The sequence below is a fragment of the Pyxicephalus adspersus genome, chromosome 6 (assembly GCF_032062135.1).
Source record: "Pyxicephalus adspersus chromosome 6, UCB_Pads_2.0, whole genome shotgun sequence".
NCBI lineage: Eukaryota > Metazoa > Chordata > Amphibia > Anura > Pyxicephalidae > Pyxicephalus > Pyxicephalus adspersus.
In genome coordinates, this window is record NC_092863.1 from 55,264,692 (window position 1) to 55,289,535 (window position 24,844).

Consider the following 24,844-nt stretch of genomic DNA (forward strand, 5'->3'; position numbering starts at 1 on the left):
AGGAGCTGCGGGAACCGGGTAAGTATATTCTTACAGTTGTAATCCGATTGTCATACAATGTATGACAATCGGATTGCAATATAACGCTTGTTTAACCACCTGAGAAAAGTTCGGGTTTAACACTTTTTGCAAGTGTTCTTACCACAAACCAAGGTCAGGTTAAATGGCCAGGTGGTTAAAAACTGAACATACTAAGGAACGAAACTAATTTACACCTTTTTGGAGAAAAAAAAGTCAAGTAAAGTTAGGCCTTAAGTTAAATCCAAAGCACTCGCCTGTTGATATTATAAGATCATATTACATTCAATCTTGAACCTCACCTGAAGGATGTGTCATATAGGGAAAGTGTGCGGTTGTAGAAACAGGAATGGGCTGTAAAGCACTCTGTGCTAGAGCTGCTTGGGGACCCCCTGGTGGCTGTGCAGTCATCAGCATCATAGGATGAGCAGTTGGATGAGAAGGGACCATTCCTGACTGTACATGAGCCTTTACAGGGAAAAAGAGGAAGAAAATCTTAATAAAAAAATGGATATCCACAATTTTATGAATATCAAGGCATTTAGTATAACTCATAAGAAGAACAGGAAGAACAGGTAGTGAACACAGACATACACTAGATTTATAAATAAAGCACACAATCACCTGCTGCACATGAGCCATGTGAGGTGGGTTTGTATAGGCAGGCTGCACGTGGGAGGGATGGATGGTGAATACAGTCTGCTGAGCAGGGAAGCTGCTTTGAGGGGACTGCGCATTGGAGCCTGGGGTCATTGAGGGTGGTGTAGGGGCAAGTCCAGTATGGTAAATTGCAGATTGTTGCTGCTGGTTCGCAAGGTGTAAAGCCTGAGCAGCCTGATGCTGATGATGCTTTAAAAAGGGAGGAAAAAAAAGTCAGTCAAAATTTGCTACATACTACTACTAGATTTAGAAAATTCAGCTAAAGAGGATCTGGGCATGGCTGTAACAATTCTTTGGAAATTCATCATGGAAAGGCACTGTGATTGGCCGCAATAAATGTACTGCTGTCTAAATTTCATGCCAGGCCAAAAAGGAATTTTATTTCGTAGCATCTTTACAAAAGAAAATTGGGAAATGTACAGATTTATACTGAATTGGCCTTTTAACACACAATTTTAAAAGATTATATTTAATCAGTTCAAGAAATATATGACAAAAGCAGATTGTCTTCAAATCTGGTGACCACTCTTCACGCAAATATAATGCAATGTCAGCTTAAACATAAGGCAAACTATAAACATTCCTATAGTATAAAGCCAGATTTTACAGTATGTTGAGATGTAGGTTTTGTTACCTGAACCGGGCTTGGTGCTGGGTGACTACCTCCATGTTGAGATTGTTGCTGTCCAGTAGGTGTTGCAGATGGCTGAGGATGAGGGGGGTGAGGATGTAAAGCAGCATTTGCATGGGCATACTGCTGAGCTAGTGAGTTAGTAGAAACTAGGACCCAGAAAGAAAAAAGAAAAAAAAGTTTGTGAGACAAATACAAACAACCATAGGTCTGTTTTTCTCAAAATTAAATCATTTATGCTCTGCCTCTAGTAAACCACTTTAAAACAGAAAACGAAACACGAGATGAACTTTTCATCACTTACATCATGCAGCACCCCAGCAGTCATGCAAAGTTGTGTATTCATTAACATAGCATCACGTGTGTTGACCACATTGACAAATAATGTATAGCTTATCTGTCACAGGCCTGCACAAACCCTGCAACACTGACTGTCCCTGGGCAAAGGATGCAAGGGAGAAGACTTATTTGCGTATACATGCACTGATGTTTTATAGCTTTATAAGGAAGGTTAAATTTAAATACTAAGATCTCCATTTAGTACTTATTGGGAAAAGCCCAAACACATGTATGTACTCTTTGGCTTTGAGTAGAATTATACTACAGAGTAACTACATTAGTGTGCGTAAATACACGGTATGGATGTATAGAGCTAGGGTAAATATGTGGTATGGGTATATGGAGGTGGGGTAGATATGTGGTATGGGGTGGTGGGGGTGGGGGTCTGGCTCTTTTCTTTCTGAGCAAAGCCAGGAACTTAGCACCCCCTCGTATAGAGCTGGGGTAAAGTATCAAATTGAAACTGTATTCTAAATACATTTGAACAGAAAAGAAGTATATTCTTGCAGAAAAACTGCAAAAAAAAAAAAAAAGGTTATATCCCCAGGAACCTGAAGATGCTAGTTGTTTCCAACAGACCTTTTAAACAAACCAAACTATTTAGACTATAAATATCAACGTAATATCAGCAATTACGTACTGAACTTAGTGTTGATTGAAATTAAAGTAAAGGATGCATAGCTATCAAAATGACAAAGCAGAAACTCTACATTTACATTACTCTACATTTGCAGATGATGCCACAGACAAAGATTCTCTGTTAATGCAGCAGCTGATAATGCAATAGGGTATTCCTATGAGCATGTAAAAGATTTTTTTATATGCCAAAATAAATGCAGTCATAGAGCAACATTAGAAAAAAAAATAAAAATCATCAAATATACAAATCTGTTGTGGAATAATTTGTTACTTAAAAAGACCATATTGACCAAATGCTTTTGTCATCAACTACTAACTACCACTTATTCCTTTCAAAAACATTGCACACTATGCCAGTGAAAATTATGTAAAGCTACTACAACATGTGACTGCACTGATACAGAATCGCCGTTTGCTGAAAAAATGAAAAGCAATAAAATATACCACAACAGTAAAGAATGGCTAAAGTTCAATTGCAGGAAATGAAGTTTTTACAAAGAAAAAAAGTCTCATTACATATGAAAACTAACCACATTTATAACCAAAGATAACACAAATCAAAAAGATACAACTAAAGCACAACACTACAATAAGGGTAGGCAACAAAAGTAGATTGCCACTCCAGTCACATCAGCTAATGTTAGCAGGATAGTTGTAGACTAACACGTGCACACAGAGGAAGAACAGAGCTCGTGGAGCCATCTAGAAAAGTAGCTGCAGCCCTCAGCAAGATGGGTGGTGATTGCCACAAAGCTCATTCTGCCTAATTGAGATAAGAGAAGGTTTGCAACCGATATAGCTTTCTGCTGCACCTTCCACAGACACTAGTCAGATGAGGGAGGTGTTAAGAACATGCCCTGCAAGAAAATTGGTGGGGATACAGCTGATGGAATAGATTTAAAGGGTGGAGGTAGAATGGAAAGAACATATGTGAAGAGGGGTACAACTGTTCCAAGTTTCCAGGAGAGGTAGCATTGTGGAATAGATGAGCAGACAGTGATGAAGAGGTGTGTTTCAAATTTTGCTTTATCAAAAATGTAAGAAATTAAACTGCCTAATGGTTTATTGTTAACCTGAATGACTGCAGCAGTTGAATTACAAAAAGTCACAGGAAAAAAAAATCTTCCTTTTGGATTTACAGCTTATGAGGAGAGAAGGAGTAAAGCAGGACAACATTTTTTGAAGCAGAACAAATAGATACATGTAAGCTAGGAGGAAATAAGGACTACACTACATATTTTGGGATACACAAAAAGATTTTTTTTTTTTTTTTTTTTTTTTAAATTAGGGGTCAACACTACTTTAAAGAAAATATTCATTAGCTGGTACCTTTTCTAGAGTAAATAATTAATTTAAGGATAGGTCAATCTGTACGGCTGACACTAGAATAAAATCTTCTCACATTTGATCGTTTTTTCCATTTGGGAAATGGTAAAACAACCTCAGTCAGGGTTGCTTATAGTGAATAATGTCTAGCCCAAAGGATACCACCGTCACAAGGACTGCGGCTACATTCATATGACAAGACCATAAAAAGGTAATGGTTTAATGGAGCATCTTACCATACATAGCGTGCGTTTGCTCTGGAGCTCCATACTGTGCACCTGATGAAGACACCAAGCCAGCCTGTGCATGTGATGGAGGAGCCATCATTCTGGAATTTCCTTGCATCACAGGACTATATACATGTGGATGCTGAAACAAAAAAGACCAGAAAGTCGTTTCAATGTATGCAGTGAAAGTTTTAATTAACTACACCAAGAAAAGCAAGAAAGCAGTGTTGAACTGATAGCAGCTCCAAATCATACCACAATATGAAATGAATGTACCCCATAGTTAACTTCAAAGCAAAAAAGAAAAATTTTACCTCAATTTGAAATTTGTCATTATCATCTTGTACTACCCAAGAATTGTTCTATGGTTAAAAAAAAAAAAAAAAAAAACTAAAAATCGATGTTACCTGTGATTGATAGTGTTGCACATGTTGCATAAGAGGCTGGCTGGGGAACTGCTGAGGGCTATATGTAACATACTGTGCAGAGTAGGCGGGTGATGTAGCAACTATAGGAGGTCCTGCAGCAGACACTGGGTGCATCATTGTATTCTGGTGATGCTGATCCTGCCTTTGTTGGGGCATATTTGGTACTGCAAGACAAAATGAACACTTAAGAGGCTTACCAATTATTTGCTTACATTATAGAACATATTCAGCTACAGGTTACGCAAACATTAACAAGCAGTTCAAGCTCAGTACCAAAGACTTCATTCACACTAACACGTTAAACAGCACTTGTTTGGACATTACATGCATGTAATAGCTTGCATATAAAAAACAAAAAGTATAATCCATATTTGCTAGATTTTTATATTTAACCCCAATGTCTGGTACAACAAGATGGGCAAGACTCTTACAGGACATTCTTAGTTTACTACAAAACAGCTGTTGAGAACATATTTGTTTTTATTCCCCTCTAAAGAAAAAGTAAATGCCAACCAACTGACAGCCTACTTAGTAATACAGAACAATTAAACACACACAAGCAAAAAGTATAGTATAAAAAGAAAATTCAACACATGTGCGCCAGTCTCACCTTTACCTGCTCTGTATGTCTTGGCCTGATTAACTGGCATTGTCATTGGAATTGAATATAGTGGCTGAAATGAAAGTAGAATACTATGAAAAATAACGCAGCATCAATTGACACTAAGTTTAAAAAAACACATACTAAAAATAAAAACTACCAATAAAAACAGGATGAGCCTTTACTCAGAACTCTAGAGTAACACAACTTTAAAAACCTGCTGCAAATGGCAATCTGCCCTGTGTGACCACAGATACTGGATTTATCAGTGATGCAGAACATTTCATTACACACAAAACATTTAGGTTTTATTTCTTACAATCTCTATCAGTTTTAGGTAAATGATTTATACCCGTACATGCACAACTCAAAAAATTGGGTACACTTGCTTTTATCTCATAAGCAAATTGTGGCAGCAGTGCAATGCATGTAATTGTGCATATACAGGTAAGACTTGTTAATTATTGGTCACACCAAAAATGGAGTGAGGGAAAAATGACCTGTTAAAACTACCGAAAAGTAATAAGCTTTATTTTATTACCTGTACACCAGGGCTTACTGGTACTGGATACATCATATTTGGTGCGAAACATACTGGCTGTGTGTATACTGGGGTGGGCTGCTGATGAGCCACCATTGAAGGACTTGGCTGAGCTTGTGGTCGTGGCGAGGTTGGTGTCGTAGAAGGTTTAGGCTACAATTAAATAGAAAAAATTCCCTGTGAATAATTTTTTTTCTACGTTTGAACTGCAAATAAAAAGACATTCTACCCAATTGGCTGGTGAGAACATAAGCACAGGAAGAAGAAAAAAAAAAAAAAAAGAAGAATGGAAATACCTGAGCATATGACCGTGGGTTGAACTCCTTTGCGTTAGGATTTAGGGTGGATTTTCTCACTTGTCTAGAAGAAAATATGAAACATTTAAAAGAGAAACAAAAAACAATCTAAAATGCCATGCTTTTTAAAACAACCAGATTCCTACTTATTTTGTGTTTTACTAGAACTTTTAGTAAAATAAGGAACAAATCCTAAAATAAAGCCAGTTAAACCTGACCATGCCTGAAATTGGTTAAAGTGATCTAAAAGTACCACTAATAGTTTTCACATGGACCACTATGCCCTTTTAAAATCCCCATTATACCCTGGCTCCTTTTGGCACAAAGCCCTGCCCTATGTCAACGGGTAAGTTCCATACAGGGTAGTATAGACTACACCCATTTATGAAGGGATGAATTTAACTATTAACATATGCAGTTTTAGACAAAACTTAAAAATCTCAAGAGGAGGAGATTAGGGGCAACAGCCACTGGCCTTATTTTCACATGCAATGGTTACAGCTGTATTTCTTTAGTGTAACCCTATGATCCTAATTACACCAAGAGTATTGGTTCAGGAATACTTTCTATCTGTACTGTTCAAGGTTTTCTTAGCTATGTTATTTTGTTCCCCAAAGCTTCAGAATTATAATGCAAGACACTTCTTGTACAAACAATGTTAAGAGTTTTATAATAGTGTTGTAAATGTAACATCAATACATACATGCTCATATTGACAGAATATGCAATATACATTGGGATTTCACTCACTCTGCAGCATTTTCTTTTTTGTCATCCTTATCATCCCGATCCTGCTTGCCAGGGCCAGAGGTTTGTACACCCTGGGATGTAACCTCAGGGCCTCTCTTGGGTTCAGAGCCACTACTGCTAATGGATGGAGAGATGCTAGGACTACTTGGCTTGCTGCTGCTGTTACTTGTAGGAGCATTGCTGCTGCTTTCACTAGCTGACTCCTTAGAACTTGTATCTGGCTTGTCTTTCAAAGATTCCCTAGACTTCTCCATACCATCCCGATTTTTTCCAAGAATGTGCTCTATAGCATCAGGACTTGGACTAGATTGTAGCTGTAGAAAAAAATAAACAAACATTAGTTGAACATTTTAGGACCTAAATGTTGAAAGGAGAACTTCAGGCAAGTAAAAGTATCCCTAAAACACAACACAGATCTAGTGTTTATTTCTTAAAACATTTCGGTATTTCAAATATAAGGAGACATACAAAACAGTCATGAAAAAGAAGACAGAGTTTTCTATATGAAAAGCAAGGTAACATGGGTTGGGACATTATCAAAACAAAGTTATAATGGACAATTTGTTAACCCCCCAGCGGTAATCCCGAGTGTGACTCGGGGTGCATTTTACCTGCAAATAGCGGTAATCCTGAGTGTGACTCAGGGTAGCTTTAACCTTTATTAAAAAAAAAAAAAAAAAACCCCACTTACCTCCGTTGTCATCCCCAGTCGTCCTGGTGGTCCCCGCAGGTCCTAGGGACACGTCTGTCCTCTTCGATCTACAGCCGCGCATTGCAGAGACGATCTCCGGGGTTTCCCGGTGACAACAGTGCATGCGTTGGTGCGGGCAGGCAGATCGGCGGGAAATTCAAATAATTTTGTATTGGATTCAATACGAAATAGCTGTATTAAGTCCAATACAAAGATATTTTCATATTATACATAATTATATAATATATGCTACTGTACACTTACATTACATGTTTAACTATTTTTTTAACAGATTCTTGTGTTTTGTTTTTTTATTTAAAGTTTATTATTAAATTTATTTTTTGTCCCCTTACTGCACAAACCGCTTGCAGTGGGCAAAGAGATTACCAAGGAAATATTTCTGCAGCCATTCACCAGTCAGGTAAGCATTACTAAGCACACAAAACAGTTACACAACTGTTACTGTAAATAGGATCAATAAAAAGGGCATAAACAAATTACTTGACTAGGAATGTAAAGACCTAATCCAAAAAAAACAAAGGGTTAGCAAGATCTCGTGTCAAATACCTAACACCCTGGCTCAACTGGTAGCTTTTCGTTTCTGCTCTAAAAACGTCACAGCACATGAATAGTTGAAAGCTCTGTTCTGTGCAGTGGCGCCACGCACACAGGAAGTTGTTGGGAATAATGTAACTCAGGAGCTAGTTATCCAATCAAAGAACAGGATTGCCCTCTCTATGAAAGTATGTTGTAAAGTGGATGAAGATGGTGATATTCATAACAGCTGCAGGGCAACTGTACAAGGTAAGTATGTGCCAAAAAAAAACGTAAAGTATGCACGTGGCAGAAGCTCACCACAAAGTTTAGTTCCCCTTTAAATTAGAGATCCGTTTTACAGAATAGATGTGGTGTACAAAGTTCAGACTGAAGCGTGTACTGTTGTACTTACCCTAAAGTCATTTTTAAACTTCTTTAAATCATCCAGTTGCTTTCTTTGCTCTGAAGCCATTACTATGACAGAAAAAGTAAGACAGATACATATTATTAAACTAAGCAGTCTCAGTTTAGGTTAAAAGAAAAGAAATGTTGCTTCTCCAATGCCTTTAAACCAATTACTTTTTACAGTACAACAATAGTTGCACAATCAATCAATGTAATGTTCAAGCAAAGCTATAATGTACTGATCAGTGTTTCTCCAGAGGTTTCTGGGGGTTCCTTGAATAATAGGCAATTTGTGCCTCCCAGGACAGTTTGAGTGACATCAATGATCTTTTTGGTCACCTGTAAAGGTGACATTCTTTCCACTGGTGAGCAATATAGAAAGCATTTTTCCCCAATGACCTCCACGTACTGCGATTTGTGGATATGTTAATAATAGGGATTACTTCAAGGGGTTAAAGATCTGTGCAACATACAATAGGCGGGTAAACAATTTTTCACAGCTGAAAAGGTAAACAGAGATGTCACCTGTATGCACTGAAATGCAGAATTGCAGGCAAGTGTAAATCAAAGCATAGCATCCCATTTTAATACCTTTGTTTTCGTTTTTGCTAAAGCTAGAGGAGTCACTTTGTTTGATGGCCTCTCTACCTCCAGCTGGTGAATTGTGTCTCTGGTCTTGTAACCTGGAGTCTTTAGCTGGAAAACAAAAAATGTATTATGGGAAAAAAATGAACATACCTTGCAAAGTCTACACATCCTAGAGACAGTCATATTTTTTATCAGGGTCCCCCGAAAGTTCTCAGAACAAAAGCCGATTGTCAGTATTTTTCAGAGGACATCAAGTGACCAGCCCTAACTACTCATTGAATGCGTCTTACAGTACTTAAAAAAGGTTCAACTTTTCCACCGTGTTACAATTTGTCTTTATAAATTTCCCTTTTACCACTGTAGCATTAAAAAACACCAACAATGAATAACTGGAATGCACATCCTTTTCAGAAATAAAACCCTTCCAGAGTATTACCCTGCAATACCTACAGGACTCATACACACAGTTTTCACATACTCTAAAAGAAACATTTTCTCCAGTGTCCACATCGCTACCACACAATGTCATACCCTCAAGGAAGCACTGCATTCAAAACACACAATGTTGCAGTGGAAATCAAACACAGGTTTAGGAACACTTCCAAAAACACAGTGTTGTTGCCTCCCTTAATTTAAATAATGTTCTGTTTAAATCATCAGTCACACATTCTGTCTTGGCAAGATGTTCCCCTCAATTCCTAGTAAAAAAAATGTAATAGCTGAAAAGCTGAAAAGTGTTAGTTGGATGCATTATTGAACATGACACAGGTAGCTTGCACATCTGGGATGTGCATATTAGTGCTGAATTATATATACATATTTTGGATCAACACATTACACAGTATTTATATAACTCCAACATATTATGCAGCACTTTACAAAGTCCAGTCAAATCACTAACTTGTCTCTTTTAGGCGCTTACACTCTAATGCCCCTACTATAGTCATGTCATTAAAGTAATCCATGGACATTTTTTTCAGAAAAGCCAATTAATCCAACTGCATATTTTTTTGGGGATGTGGGAGGAAACCCACAAAGACCAAAAGAGAACATACAAACTCTTTAAGGATAGTGTCCTGGGTGGGAACTGAACCTGTGACCTAGTGCTGCAAAGGCCAGAGTGCTAACCACTGGGCCAACCATACATGAGGTTATCCAAACTTTGTGAGAAGTTATCCAAGTGAAAAAATTACAAAATCAAATTCTGTAATACTCAAGTATGGTTCTATAGTTAAGACCTGTTACTTGTTAAAAACAAATGAAAAAAAAAGGGAACAAGTACAAAATACATAGAACTTTTGAAACACATAGTGAATATATAGTTTCAACCCAATACAAGCACTACTTTTTTTAACCTTACATTAAAACGCCATGACCATACATGACACTAAATTGAACCCAACGATGCAAAGGATATCAATGCCACTTATACAATAAATTATTGTACCTTCGCAGGATGGGGTAACTGCTCTATTTGAAGCTGGGCTTGCAGGTGTTGGCGATCCAGTAGGTACAGGCACAGTTACAGATTCAGGTGCCATTGAACCAGCCTGTGAAGAGTTTAGAGGTGGTGCTGTAGAACCACTTCCCATGGCACTTTGTCTTGGGGATCGGGGCCGGTGTGTCTTAGGCGAAAGTCTTTGAACTGCAAAAACACATGCAGTAAAGTTTTGAACAGAAACTGAACATGAACACATTATACTACATTTTATTGACCATAACAAAAACAATTACAGAAATATGTTACAAATGAAAAAGCAGGCCGGTTATTTATTGCAGAAGAGGAAGGCTACGTCCCTTCCACAATACAATAAATATACCTGCCAGCAAATTTTTCTATATTTGTACATTGAGCTGTGTATAATGCCAGCACACGTGGCTGCTGGCAATAAATGTGCTTGGATGGCCAAAGACCCAATAAAGATGGCAGCCAGAAATTTAAATGTGTAATATTTTTTAATTTTAAAACAGGCAGGTAATATTTTGCATCAACGGGCCTCCCTGGTGTAATGTTTGGTTCTACAAACATTCCATTTTCAACTAGATTTTTAAATCTTTTCTTTGGAGCTGAACTGCAGCCTTACCTTTTTGTTTGTCTTGTAGATAACTGACGTACTGAAAGTGATTAGTGAAAAGTACCAAGGAACAATATGAAGCCAGAGGATAGGGAGGTTTCAGGGTACTTTATGTTAAGATTCATATTAAAGATTATCACTAATTGTTTTTCCCTAAAATATAATCATACTTTTTAGATATTCTACCTAAACAAAATGACGATTTTACCATAAAATGTAAAGATGTACTGAAAACTAATGAAAGTTTTCTTTAACTAATAGTTAAAAATGGCCCAAGATAGACTTTAGATAAGAACAGAAATAGAGCAGAGCAATCAGACTTAAAAGTGTGAACACAACAGAGGGAATAAGAGGTAAATCTTACCCCCGCTCACAACAGATGACCACGTACCACCTGAGGAGTTGTTTCGAGCTACAGGCGGAGCAGATACTTCTCCAGGTTCATTGCGAGAAACAAACTCAAGGCCTCCACACATTGTGCTCCTACCATTAGAAACTCTGTGAGGTCGAGGATGCCGCTGTGCCTTGGGAGACATCCTTGGAGGTCCTGGAAATTAAACAATTTTTGATGTAATAAGGCAATTACCAAAATAATAATTTACTTTGAATTCTGAAAATTTAGGGCAAAAATGTTTGTAAAAGACGTACAAGACTTTAAAAAAGAAAAAAAAAAATATTGCAGGCAAATCCACAACAAAGGCTGTATTAGTACAACACACACCAGTAACAAACTGTGGGTACACAGACCTTAATGTACAAAAATGATAGAAAAGCTTCAGAAATGCTAAAAAGTAGAACGATATTACAAAGCCACCCTGTGAATACCAGTAAACAATATTCCTACAGCAAAAAAAATGACCTTTTAAAATTAGGTTTGGATCCTACTTACGTAGTATAATACAGACACAATTTATCAAATTACAATCAGCAACAATGCTATTGCCACGCTGATCATCATTCCCAGAGTTTAAGCAGCAAAATTTCACATTACTAGTTTTTATTTAGCTGAAATATGTGCTCAAGATTTTGTAAGAGCTCACATTTGACATTGTAGCATGAAGCAAGGATGTTGTCTATCAAAAAAGCTTACATACATACATATACCTGTCCTTAAAAATAAATGCTGCTTAGGATGAGAATAGGGAAGTAGACTGTACTTCTATTTCCAACGATTACTTAATAAGGTCCAATTAACACAAAGTAGATTCACTTGACGCATTTCATTTTGGGCATTTAAATGAAAACTGATGCACATCCACATACTGTGAAAGTATATTGTTTTTATTTATTTTTCACTTTAAAAAATAACTAAAGGAAATAAAAAGTACAACTGCAGCTTTTGTGTTTTGTCTTTAAAGCACCCCTCATTTGAAGACAAAAATTATAGCCCTTTAAATGAATTTTTAACATGAACCTGGCAACAACACTTAAATATTTATTGTGCTCACAAGTTTGTACAGACAACACTGTTATAATAGGAACACAAAAAGACCAAACTTGGGGACCTAGAAATAAAGAATAAATTATGCAAACTTGAGGTAAAGAAACTGCTTTATATGCACAAAGTAAGGACAAAGTACAGCAAATGAACATTAATGCCAAAACGGGAAGCAAAAAGCTGTTGAATTAGGAAACGTGACAAACTGCTCAAACAAAACCTAACAATCTAAAACTCAACATTACATTATCAGTTAAGTGAAGCAATAATAGCAAGTAGCAATAGTAAGCAAATTAACTTGAAAAGAGAAAACAAAACTTGCAGGTTCACAGTAACCAGCAGCAGAGGAAATATCTTCTGTTAGGCATGTTTATTATATAGTAAATGATTAGTATTACATGCACATGATGGTTTTCCCTTTGTATTGTGGCCATAGGGTCAGGGAAAGTAACTAACGGCCTAAATAAAGCAGCTATGCAAAGTAAAGGATGACATTACTTGAGCAACAAAAATAAGCAACACAAGCTTATCATGCACTACCGGATACACTATGCGCTTGCGCAGAAGATTTGTTACTGAAGTTCAAATAAGCAGTCTTAATCTCATTATATAGATGACATTTAGGGAGCCTGACCAGAGCTGCAACACAGTGAAGCTGCAGATGTGATTATTAAGGGCTTAAGAATGCCATAAGCGTAGATGCAGGATGTAAAGGGGTTTTACAAAACAAACAAAAAACAGAGGTGTTGTACCTTCTGAAGACATGCGTTTAGGCATAGTAGAGACAGGAGCTGGAGAACCATGAGCAGAGGGGTGAGACGGTGGCCTTGATGGCCGCGAAGGGGGCCTGGAGGGCGGCCTTGTAGGAGTGGCTGCCCGAGGTGGAAGAGAGTTGGGACCTGACTGGTAGCGAGAAGGTGGGCGGGAGGAAGGAGATGGACAAGGCGATGGCCAGGGAACACCTGACAGAACAAATGAGATGAAGGAAAGTATAAAAACAAAAATATGGGAAATGAAAAGGAAAGTGGGGAAAATAGAAAACATAGGTAAACAAAAAAGTAAAATATAAACAGAGGGGAAATGGTTTTGACACTATTGGCAATTTTAATAAATGAAAAAAAAAAAAAAAAATAATAAAAAGGCCATATCATATACAATGCAAAAGCTCTAGTTTACAAATTCTGATGTAATACCATCAAGCTGTGAGAAATTTTCCTACTAACTTTGCATTGAATAATTTATTTGCTGCGTTTATATACATTAGAATAATAAACTTGCCTCCATTAACAACTCTTTGGTCAGGTCCAGAACTGGGACTATACTCTGAAGAATGAGATCCAGCTCTTGATGGTATAGGTCCTGATCCAGATTGACCCATCCTTGGTGAATTTTGCCTTACACCATGGCTACCCCATGACATTCCATCCTTACTTCTCTGTCCAGGAGGAACATATTTATTTTCCCTTAAAAGAAAAGGGTGCAAAAATTAATTAGATTTAGAAGCTAACAAATTTCTTGACATGTTTGACAAACATGACAAAAAAAAGCACCATACCTAGTAGTCACAGAATGTCCATCCCGGTCACACATGTTACGTTGAACGGCAGTGTATTTTTCTTCCTCTGATCTGTCATCATTTTCCAATGCAACACGTGCTTTATATTGAGAGCTTGACTCAATCTCTTCAGCTATCTGAGCTGCTCGTGCTTCCCTCTTTAAAAACTCTTCAGAATTGTCCCTTTCCAAAGGAACTCTGTAGAGAAGATTTGTAGAAAAGATTTGAAGATCAACTGAATGACTTTCAAGGCAGCTGACCAATATAACAGTCACAATGTCTACAATTTAATTTTGTAGAACTTTTTTTTTTTTTTTTTAAGTTTTGACCGTTACCTGGCAAGTAAAGAATTCTAAAATCTAAAATATGAACTCTGGACAGAAACCCAAACAAATCTTGTAAAACTGCCCAGAATAGTACAGCAACTCATGCTTTTAGAAATACATTTGTGTCTACCTCTCCCCTGTGCCCATTGAAAAAAAAAAAATTGAAGTACCTCACTTTTAAGAAAAAGGGAACACCTTTTAATAAAGAATACCTCTGCCCAGAGTTCAGCTTTATTTTATACACACACTTCTGGACAAGAAAAATACTGGAACATTTACTTACGTGTATGAGGACAGACTGCTATCGTATGTGGATACTACACCATAATTTTCTTCATTATAACGAAACATTTCATTAGGATCCCAACCATTAGACTGAAAGATAAAAAAAAGTTATTATAAAGAGCCATTTCTATATTCTATCAAGTATAGAAGTGGTATGCTTTTTAGTACAGACCACGGGTAAAGGAAAAGTGCAAATAACAGAACCTGCCTATTTTATGTATATCAAAAATACAAAATATAAAAATAAAGGTATAAAAAGATTTCAGTTTTATTAAAAAGAACACATTTCCTCATATGCTATTTGATGCAGCAGCCTTAGTGAACCTTAACTTCTTTTCTCATTCATAACTACATTTTGCGGCAAGGTTAAACAGGAGATTAACCCCCCTAGCGGTATTCCCGAGTGTGACTCGGGGTGGGAAAAATTGCAAAAAGCGGTAATCCTGAGTCACACTCGGGGTACCTTTGAGGGTCCCTCTTACCTTATCCCCGCGCTCCAGCGGCGATCTCACGATCCCGCTGTGATGGCGGGGCGCTTCTCCGTCGGGGGGGTGTGGCCGTCCGGGTCCCCACCACCCCGATGCACGCATCTGCAGTCAGATGCGATGCACCATGCAGGATTTCTGCTTGCTGCATCGCATCTAACTGCAGATGCGATCACCAATAGTAAATCCAGAGGGTGATGCCAGCGGGAAATCTCGCTTCTCTGAGATTTCCCGCTGGCAGCACCCACTGGATCTACTGCCTGCTCGCATCACCCGGAGACTGATCTCCGGGTGATGCGAGCAAGAGAGTGAGCAGCGCCCCCAGGAGAGTGAGATGTCCCCGCTGAGATCAGCCTCCGGGAGATGCGAGCAGGGGAATGAGCAGGGCGGAGACATCCCCACCGCATCACCCGGCAAGATGTGTGACATCTTACGGGTGATGCGGTGGAGTGATGGATTCTGGGGGCGGGAAATTTAAAAGCAGATTACTATGTAATCTGCTTTTAAATTTTTTTTTTTTAAAGTAAAAACACATCAAAACATATAATAAAAGTATAAATACATATTGTAGTGCACCAAGCATCATTGCCCAGTGCCCTGATTTACATTTTGCACGCTATTAGCCCTGACCTTGATCTGACCTTTTAATCACTTCCTGAATTGAAGTAAATTTTTTTTTCTAAAATCTGCATATAATTTATATTATTATTTATCAATAATATTGCACCCTTGTTTGGAAAATTTCAGTAAAAAAATTTTGATAAAAATTTTTTTAAAAAAAAAAATTACATTGTTTTGGGCTAATATTTCATTATTTTTTATAATATTGATTTATATTTATGTATTTTATAATTTATGATTCTAATATAATAAATAAATATAATTATACCCGGGAGTTAATCCTAAGAATTACAGGCCCACAATATAAACATTTCTACGCAAAAAAAATAGGATCACTTTTTGCATCAAAAAATGACAGAATTAGAACCCTAGGGGGGTTAATAATGCTTTAATGTCCAACTGCTTTGCTATTGAGTGTTCTTGGGGCTAGACTAAACATAGCCTTAAGCTTTTGTGGTAAAAAAAAAATTTAGGGGAGTTGTGAAATATGTCCAGTAATCTACCTAAACTCTGATGCACCACATAAGACCAGTCATGACCAGTTTAAATGTACACTTAACTAGCCCTTTTCCTGCATTCAACTGAACCATGTTTTATTGATCCAAACAGATGCATGCCACTTGTAGTCGCCCCCTAGGACGCAGATTCTGACTGGGCAATTGCAGCTAGGCAGGTGATGAAGGGAATGACCCCTAGGGGCCCCATGGTTACTTTGGTTCCCTTCAATCAGCTTCACTAGATTTTATGAACATGCTCCCTTTCAAACCAATTTAATTCATTGTATTGCTACAAAAGTTCAATAAAAAGCAAGCAAAACAAAAATGTCTCAGCATCTACTTACTACATCTGTATCTAAAGACTCCAGCTCGTCATTATTAGTAGATGCATTGCTACTAGGGAGGCCATCACCCCCATCCCATGGCTCCAGATCTTTCTCTTTATGTTCACCATTTACTTTAGAAGCTATACCAGAATCCGTAAAGCCATCTGAAAATAGGAAAAAGAAAATTTTGTCAGCCCACCCCAGACAGAAAAGTTATATCGTAGCTCTGCAGTTAGCACACTGAAAGCAGTCAATTTTACACAAATAAATGTTTACATTACCTTTCCCTAAAATATTCCTTCACTGTAATCATGAACAAAATTACAAAATTATGTTATTCAGTATAGCATAGCTAGTGTTGAAGACTTACTGTAACCACCCCCCCTCCCCAGTGACTGTGAAAAAAACAAATTTGCCAAGAAAACACTTTTGTATGTGACTAAAAAACTACAAGAGACATATCTGTTCCTATCTGTTGTGCTATATGCATGTTCTTTGGCTTTCTGCAGCACTTTATTTCTAATCATGACTAGTCACAGATAGTAACAGGATTACTGCAAGTAAACAAATGGATTTATTTGCAAAGGTGTTTGGTGGATACAAGATACAGATATCCTTTTTGGTTATTTTGGGAAATATTTAAAATGCATTATTCTAATATAGCTAAAATGTTTTATATAGTCCCCTAACAAGCAGGGAACAAAAACAGCAATTCAGCCTACAAGATTTTTTTTTTTGTTTTAATACAGTACCTCTTCTTGCAAAATTCACATCCATGTCTCTAAACTGCGCCATCACAAAATCGGAAGACTTGAATAATATACTATCCACAATGTCTTCACGCTTTGGCCCCACAACAGAGTCTTTATTCTTCTTGTGAGCTGCATCAAGCACTAAATCACACTGGAACACAAGAAACCAGTTAACCAGAGTTAAAGGAGACAAAGACACAGCAAATAAAAGAGAATGCAACTCAAAAAGTAGGATATCACTTACCTTAGGACTATACGTTTTAAAAACCCCTTCATACATGTTTCCATTTTTCACAAGCAACTCACACTTTGATCCCTAAATGTAGTATGGGGGGAATAAATGAAAAGGTCACTTTGTACAGTAAACAACCAACCGTATAACACCAGCTCATCACTTAAAGCAGCCCTATCCTCATCTACCCTTTTATATAAAGCACACTTTTTTTCCAAAAGGGAGACCCCTCCCCCATCTGTCTTTACAGCTGTGGTGGTAAAGGCTGAATAGGCAGCCCACAGTCTACTGGGATACATATGTCACATACCCCTGGGAGCTATATATCTTTGTATATACAGTACAAGAGCAGCATAACAAACACCCAAAACATAGGAATGGAAGGCAACTACTCTAGAATGGTGCAAATAAAAGAAAAGCCAATCACCACAGAACATAAATTAGCAAGGCTGAAACCTGACCCTTATAAAGCACCCAAGGATGTCTAGGGAGTTCTGTCTCAGCTGAAAAGTGTTTCTTTGTGAAGTACTGGTGTGGTACCAAGCAAAAAGGATAGTTTCTAAAGGACAATCATGCATGCATGGCCATAGAAAGACTCTGCACTGTATCGGAAGATTCTGGATCAGCAGCCATCAAGCTAACAGTTTTTATTCAGACATGAAATACCTCACCAACCTTGTTTCCAGGATTCAGATAAATGGGAAGGAAATCCTCAGAGGGACTTGGGCACTCACAAACCTAATTTAGTACACTTCATAAGCAAAAAACATGGCCAGCAATAGATGTCTAAATGTATTAGAAAAGAGACAAGTCCTCATGGGGTGTCACAAATTTTGCCAGGAAATGGACTAGTGCACACGTAGGCAACTGTTCCCTTAAGAGTGCCTTTAGCTTTTGTGTTGCATGGGCTTCCCCACAATGGGTGCATCAGTACCGAGGTGCAGCAGCACATAGAATGGGCCCATAGTACGCAGTAATGAGCAGCACTAATGTGTCTTTATGCAAGAGCTTCAGAATCATGCAACAAATGCAGTGTAGAGAGTGTGTACACACTGCCACCACCATGCTTGACAGTGGAAACAATATTCTTTTTGAATTGTGTCAAACAAGTTAAACCTAGGTCTCATTAGGATACATTATGATTTAGTATCCCTATGGTGTGTCATAGTGGCAGTATCTTGCTTTGGTGTTACTTTTCTTAAGCTGGATCTAAGGCTTTAGTTAAGGCGGTGGGAATTCTAAATACCAGTCACTTTTGCCCAAAACCTTCATATATCTGCTATAAAGCAGAAGAGACGTTTTTCTTTCAACACAAAAATAGCCCCGAATATACAGAGAAAAAAAAAGTTTTGAAACTGCCAAGCCAGAAGCCAAAATTAAATAGAAAAAAATGCAGAGTGACCTGAAGAGGGCTGTGCACAGGAGATGACAGATTTATAGTGCTTTTGCAAGGAAGAGTGGGCAAATATTGCCAAGTCAAGATGTGCCATTTTGATAGAATCCTACCTGAGAAAGCTGAAGGCTGTAAATCAAAAGGTGCGTCAACAAAGTATGACTAAGGGAGTACACAGTTATCCAATCAGCTTGTTTTTTTTTTTTTTAATTCAAAGTTCATTTTTACCCATTTGTGATTAGTTAAATCCCTCATAATTACTGGGTAAAAACACTATTAAATATAGTTATGCATTACTGGTTAGTCATGTTTATTGCTGGAAACCACACTGCATCATTTGCACTCCACTATTGCTATTTTTTCTTGTAGCTTTTATGTATATGTATATATACTTGTTCCTACTTTATGCCTTATGGTTTTGGTAATATGTTGCTAATGCTCCTGTATGCTGTGTTCTTGTCCATGTTCTTTTTGTTTTGTTTCTTTTGTTGTATTTGTAAAAAAAAATTTCAATAAAAACTCAAGTTTCATTAAAAAAAAAATGTAGTTATGCAGTTTAAATATAGAAAAAAAACAATTCATAGTAAAAATTACAACTTACAACTACAGAAGTTAGGATGTGAACCATTCTCATGTTTGCATAGATTCCATCAAAAGAAACCTAAAAAAAAAAAAGTTATGAAACAAAGGTTTTTTTAGGAAGTAGTATCTGGCAGTGATTACTTGGAGAAAGACTAATATTAAACATTTAAAGTGAACCTGGGGCCAAGCTATTTGTGTTTACATATTCTAAAAAGGTCGTAAATATGCTTTAAAACCAATACTTCCTAAACTTCTCAGATCTAGGCTTTGCAGGGATTCATCCTCAAAGTTAACAAAAGAACTGAAGTAGTTTTTTGTAATTTATTATCTTGGCAGCTCAGCACCCTCCTTTCCAACTATGGCTCAGCAGCCTTCCAACACAGAAAAGGGGCTCTGGAAGTGGTGCCAAGGTAAAGTGCAGCTGAAACTGTTACTGGCATAAAGGTATGGCAAAAAAAAAATGTGGAAAACAACTTTTCCTGTGGTGATTGCTTCCAGAGCTTCCTATCAACAGATCATCCTCTAGCGACTTTCTATTGGCTCCAGCAGGCAAAAAGACCAAAGCAAATGTTTCCTTAAAACAATGAAAAGGCTATACCACCCACCTATACTTTGCATAGCAAAAAATTCAGATCCATTAAAAGGGGGCTAAGGTGCTAGGTGTAAAGCAGTTAAGTTAAAATAAAATCAGTAGGTAAAAATAAAATATGAAACTTATTAGCCGTAACCTTTAAAATTAGCATCAGCACTCAAACTAGAAAATATATAACAGAAACTGGAAAAATATATGTTAGATATTATAAATGTTCAGGCATTATGAGATAAACTTACAGACTGGGGAGGTCCTTTCCCACTGCTTCGCCCTCTGAAAAGGAAAAAGAAAAAAAATAACTAAGTGCAGTATAAACATTTTTTAAGTCCCTAAAACATCCAAATACTTAGCAAACAAATTGGCCATATCGAAATCTAAAACTTTTAAGACTGTTCTTTAAAAGATCTCCAGGTCATTGATGGGTGCAGGATAAGAAAAAAAAAACAACCACAGACATGCTTAGGGCAAGTGTATATGGTGTGAAGATCACCAATTGTAGCGTACTGTAAATTGAACTTGCCAGTTTTCCTACCCTTATGACCTTGCTCCTAAAATAAAATTAGAATATTGTGATTACTTCTTTACAGTATTAAGGCTTGCCTATCCTATATGAACCTTTTATAAATTAGCAGGTTTTCCAGCTGATGACATTTCAATGGGATTCATATCAGAGCTTTGATCAGACATTTTTACCACCCTGTTTTGTAGCTTTAGATTGCACCACATGTCTACTGTTACTGTAGCCAAACAAACTACTACAGCTTTAAAGGAAAATTGTAGCCTCCCCTTATGTTTGGACAAAAATACTTTTTCTAACATATCTTATTGAGATTTCATGTTACAGTTTTCACTTGCATACTCAAAAAGGAGATTCTAATATTTGGCACTTAACCTGGAAGATTTGATCCTATTAAGATGGATTTCAAGCATTGGCAAATATAGGTGTGTAGGTGTTCCACATAAATAAGCATTATGATTCATGTAGGTAACTTTTGTAAGTTGGTAACTTCATCCACTAATATCTTGATATATCCAGATATACATTTACACTTGAAGGAAGATCTAATGTGTGCTCGTTGAGGGCACTTTTTTCATCTGAATGTGTGGATGTATTGCACATTTATCTAGCCATTTGCCTCAAAAGTTTCTTTAAATCATGAAAGCCAACATTGCTTTGAGAACATGGCTTCTTTAATCATGAGAATTCATTTTTGGAAAATAACTTTTCAAACTCAAAAACGCTTTTGGTAAATGCAATTGCAGGCTCTATTGTCAATATAACAGACAGATGGCCTAAAACAGTGGTTGCCAACCCTTTCAGACCTGAGGACCACTATATTTATTGTCTCCGGACTGCGCAAGTGCGGGGAGCCATGTGTCACTTAAAATGGGAAAAAACTTCCCCCAGAAAGACGTCACGATGCCGAACCTGCCCACTCTTCCACTGCAGATCTGAGCCTGTGATGGGAGAGTGGGTGGGTTGTGTCCAAGGACCCCAATGGGGGGCGCACCGGCCAGAGCAGCAGACCACCGGTTGGCGACTACTGGCCTAAAATGGCCGGGAACTATGTAGAAAGTAGGAAGACATTTTAGGCCAGCAGTCGCCAACCGGTGGTCTGCTGCTCTGGCCGGTGCGCCCCCAGTGGGGTCAGAAGGACCCAGCTGTGGGGCACACTGGCCAGAGCTGCGGACCACCGGTTGGCGACTGCTGGCCTAAAAGGTCTTCCTACTTTCTACATAGTTCCCGGCCATTACAATTAAGTGGTCCCCTTCAAGTTTAACCTGCAGCCCAAACAAAGAAACTAAAGCAAAAAACAGTCTCTGGCAGCACAATTCTTTATGCAAAGATTTTGATGCCCTTTACACTCCTCTCTTTCCTGCAGATGAAGTGCAGTTCTAACACAGATTACCACCTATAATCCTCTTTATGGAAACTAGTTTTCGATTTTCACATACAAATCCTGTTGCACGTGAAATCACCAAAACAAATACACTAGTTAGTTAATGGACCATTTTAATTTCTTTTCAGCAGCTCATACAGTGCCAGTTCTCCATCGCACACTTCTAAAAATTTTGCAGCAAAACAAATTATACATGCTGAACCGATTCACACTACAGTAGTAAGCAGGGTTTCTCTAAATCCCAGCCTGCCAGTTTGCAAAGCATCAGGTGGTGAAAGGGTCAATTTCATTTAAGGTAAGTTGGAAAGGAGGGGGGTGTTAAAAAAAACAAGGGTGCTATGTATACACAATGCTTTCCTTGTAAATGCTCTTCAGCAGGTAGGATTTCTTTCATAAGTCATTTAAAAATAAATTTACTTCCACTTTAAAACAAGCCCTAAGTCACCAAGTCTCTGTAGCAACAGGTATTGAGAATATTATGTTTAAAGCTCACAGCAGAGGCAGCAAAGTCTCAATTGTTTTCAATGGACGTTTTCCAGCATTAACCCCGTTTTTTTTTTTTTTTTTTTTTTTTACACCTCTAAGAAAATATCCAGTGCTGAAGATTGAGAGGCGATAACCCAGTGTCATGTGGCTGGCCAGAAAAAGGTATATGTATTTAAAAGATTTTTGGGCGTTTTTTTTTTTTTTTTTTTTTTTTTTTTTTTTAATTGTTGCAAGCAACGTTATAAATAAAGCTTATAAACGTACCTCAAGGAAACATCCTGGTGTAGATTAGCACATTGGAATGGGAATTTCAAAACATGGGCTTTTAAAGCCTCAGGTTAAACGCTGGGGAAACGTCCATGTAGACTAGGGGTGTCAAACTCAAATACACAGAGGGCCAAAATTAAAAAAAACTTAGACCAAGTGGGGGGCCAAACTTGAAGTGTAATTAAAAATTGGAGGAAGTTTACTACTTCATCCATAACTAACAAAAACAAACCCCTCTACACACACTTTAGGGTTGAAAAGACTAATTTCTATCTATACAGGCTGTGTGTTGTTCATCCTCACATAACAAGTTTGTCTGACACTAAATATTCCACTATGCAGTCTCTAATAGATTGAAACAAACACAATGCTCCTGGTAGTCAGGCACCATGTGATCATTGCCCAGGCTTCGTGTATCATGGTGTACAGGAATAATGTCTATGTATTGCATGTATTGAAAATGATGATGTGAGGTGGTAACGCGGGCGGGCCAGATGTAGTTCATTTTTGGAGTTCTTTGGGGGCCAAATAAGAGGACCTTAAGGGACAGATTGGACCGGCGTGCCAGAGTTTGACAACCCTAATGTATACTAAGCCTTAGTCTGGTGCACTCCTTGAGAGTATATTTGTGACAGGTATACCCCGACTAGCATTACCAAAAAGCTGTACAATTTATTTGTTGACCATCCAGGTCTTGCACATGTGTTACATGAGATTTATCAGAGTTAATGGTTTGAAAAAGATTTACAGTTTTTTCATCTCCAATGAGGTAGCAAGAATCAGAGACTTTAGTAGTTGTAGAAAATGTTCATGGAAAAATAAAAACTAAGGCAGTCACCACAACTAAAGGCTTAAATATTTTATGTTGTGGGATTTAGCGACCATTTAAGAATAGTTTTTGTTTGGTTTTTTTCAAAAGCTAACCTAAGTGACAGGGATTTGTTCCAACCCATACATAAAGGGCATATACTTCAAGGAGCACAAGTGCACATTTTCTAGAGATAATTTCCTAATATAATAATATCCTTTCTGGATATTGTTGGCCTCTTCATCTTCGATTGGTCACTCTGCTTCAGTGAAAATTATTATATTCCCTAGAATCTTGTGTTTTTTTTAGAATACTCATTGTCTCAATCCCCATGAAAACACCATTATTTTCTTTGTCTGGGGAAAAACGTTTTGAAATAATCGAGCCTAAACCATTTACTCCTAAAACTCAAACTTTGGGGTTCCAAGCAACCACATTTATTGACAGATGCTCATCTTGTAGAAAGTAGTCCCACCTGATCGAAGGACCCAGATTTCCACCAAGTAAGGAGCCAATAACCTTTTCCCACCTTATCTTTGTTTATGGCTATCTGTATGGGACAAATTCAATCGAACTCATTGAGCTTCATTTATAAAACAGGAAATTATTAGCATGTGGGAATCTTCCAGGTCCATATGTTTCAATAGCAGTAATTAATTCCCACAAGGCAATGTCAGATTCCCTGTTTTGGCTGTCCCCATGCTACTTTAACACCCAAGTGGGTGGCATGGGTAGCCATTGATGGATACAGACTACTTATATGGCACATTTTAGGTACTTCCAAAGAATTTGGGACTTCATAAGATGTAAGGCTCGTTATATTTACCTCCTTGGTTCTGGAATGACCTCCAATTGGTGGAATGTATTTTATTATCAGATCACCTCCTTCATAAAAATAGACAAGCACTATGGTAAGTTTATGCCCTTTTAAAAACACCTGGAGGTCACTTGAGCTGTCAGGAGGACAAATCTCAGTTTTTGTTTTCTTTTTTGTTCTTCTAAAATGCCAACATTTATGGTTCGCAGGGAGGATGACCTGTAGGTTCCCCTGGGATTGGCAAGAGGCTGCATAAAGATTATCCATTATCTCACTTTTTTTTTTTATTTTTTTTTTTTTTTAAATGGGACTTTTGCCTGACATCACCCTTTTTTTTATTTAAAGACTAGAGATTGTCACACCACTGATTGAAGCAGTATGGCACATGAGGCCACCTCTTCACCCAAAAGCAGTGTATTTATTTCCTCTTCCACAACAACTCACAGTGCCACTAAAGAGACACAGCAAGTGCTTTAAGAAGAGGTCTCCCGAGTCATCCCCTTTCCACTGGCAAAAATTTTTTAAACTTAACCCACAAGCCCCCATTCTGTTTTAGAGGATGCGTTATGTTAAGTGGGGATGATGTTGAGGTTTTGGATATAAATATATTTCCAATCACACAGGTAAATTTGCCCATAGCCCCAGAAAGCGCTCCGTTTCTCAGGTTTGGGTTATATTTACAGACACATCACCTGTCTAAATTTCTTATATCTTTCTAGTGGCCAAAAT

The 24,844-nt window shown here is 37.7% G+C and overlaps 1 protein-coding gene and 1 non-coding gene across 8 annotated transcripts in view; both read right to left on the reverse strand.

Moving 5' to 3' along the window:
• Positions 1–24,844, reverse strand: part of ATXN2 (ataxin 2) — a 30,579-nt gene that overhangs the window by 1,749 nt on the left and 3,986 nt on the right. For 2 of the 7 annotated variants that reach the window (XM_072415872.1, XM_072415876.1), the window contains exons 2-22: positions 20,076–20,109; positions 19,264–19,323; positions 17,038–17,353; positions 16,304–16,449; positions 14,355–14,446; positions 13,746–13,943; positions 13,469–13,653; positions 12,943–13,152; positions 11,117–11,299; positions 10,125–10,322; positions 8,681–8,785; positions 8,097–8,158; positions 6,457–6,770; positions 5,707–5,770; positions 5,411–5,563; positions 4,879–4,942; positions 4,248–4,432; positions 3,850–3,982; positions 1,313–1,458; positions 643–867; positions 321–486 (exon numbers count right to left, since the gene is read on the reverse strand). In XM_072415872.1, the coding sequence (XP_072271973.1) occupies positions 321–486; positions 643–867; positions 1,313–1,458; positions 3,850–3,982; positions 4,248–4,432; positions 4,879–4,942; positions 5,411–5,563; positions 5,707–5,770; positions 6,457–6,770; positions 8,097–8,158; positions 8,681–8,785; positions 10,125–10,322; positions 11,117–11,299; positions 12,943–13,152; positions 13,469–13,653; positions 13,746–13,943; positions 14,355–14,446; positions 16,304–16,449; positions 17,038–17,353; positions 19,264–19,323; positions 20,076–20,109 (3,239 nt within the window). The remainder of the gene's footprint in view (positions 1–320; positions 487–642; positions 868–1,312; positions 1,459–3,849; positions 3,983–4,247; positions 4,433–4,878; positions 4,943–5,410; positions 5,564–5,706; positions 5,771–6,456; positions 6,771–8,096; positions 8,159–8,680; positions 8,786–10,124; positions 10,323–11,116; positions 11,300–12,942; positions 13,153–13,468; positions 13,654–13,745; positions 13,944–14,354; positions 14,447–16,303; positions 16,450–17,037; positions 17,354–19,263; positions 19,324–20,075; positions 20,110–24,844) is intronic. The other 5 variants (XM_072415878.1, XM_072415875.1, XM_072415874.1 and 2 more) reach the window with 5 other exon arrangements.
• LOC140334398 (small nucleolar RNA SNORA21) lies at positions 24,467–24,599 on the reverse strand. Its single transcript, XR_011921526.1, has one exon. It is a non-coding gene; the product is annotated as a small nucleolar RNA SNORA21 (small nucleolar RNA).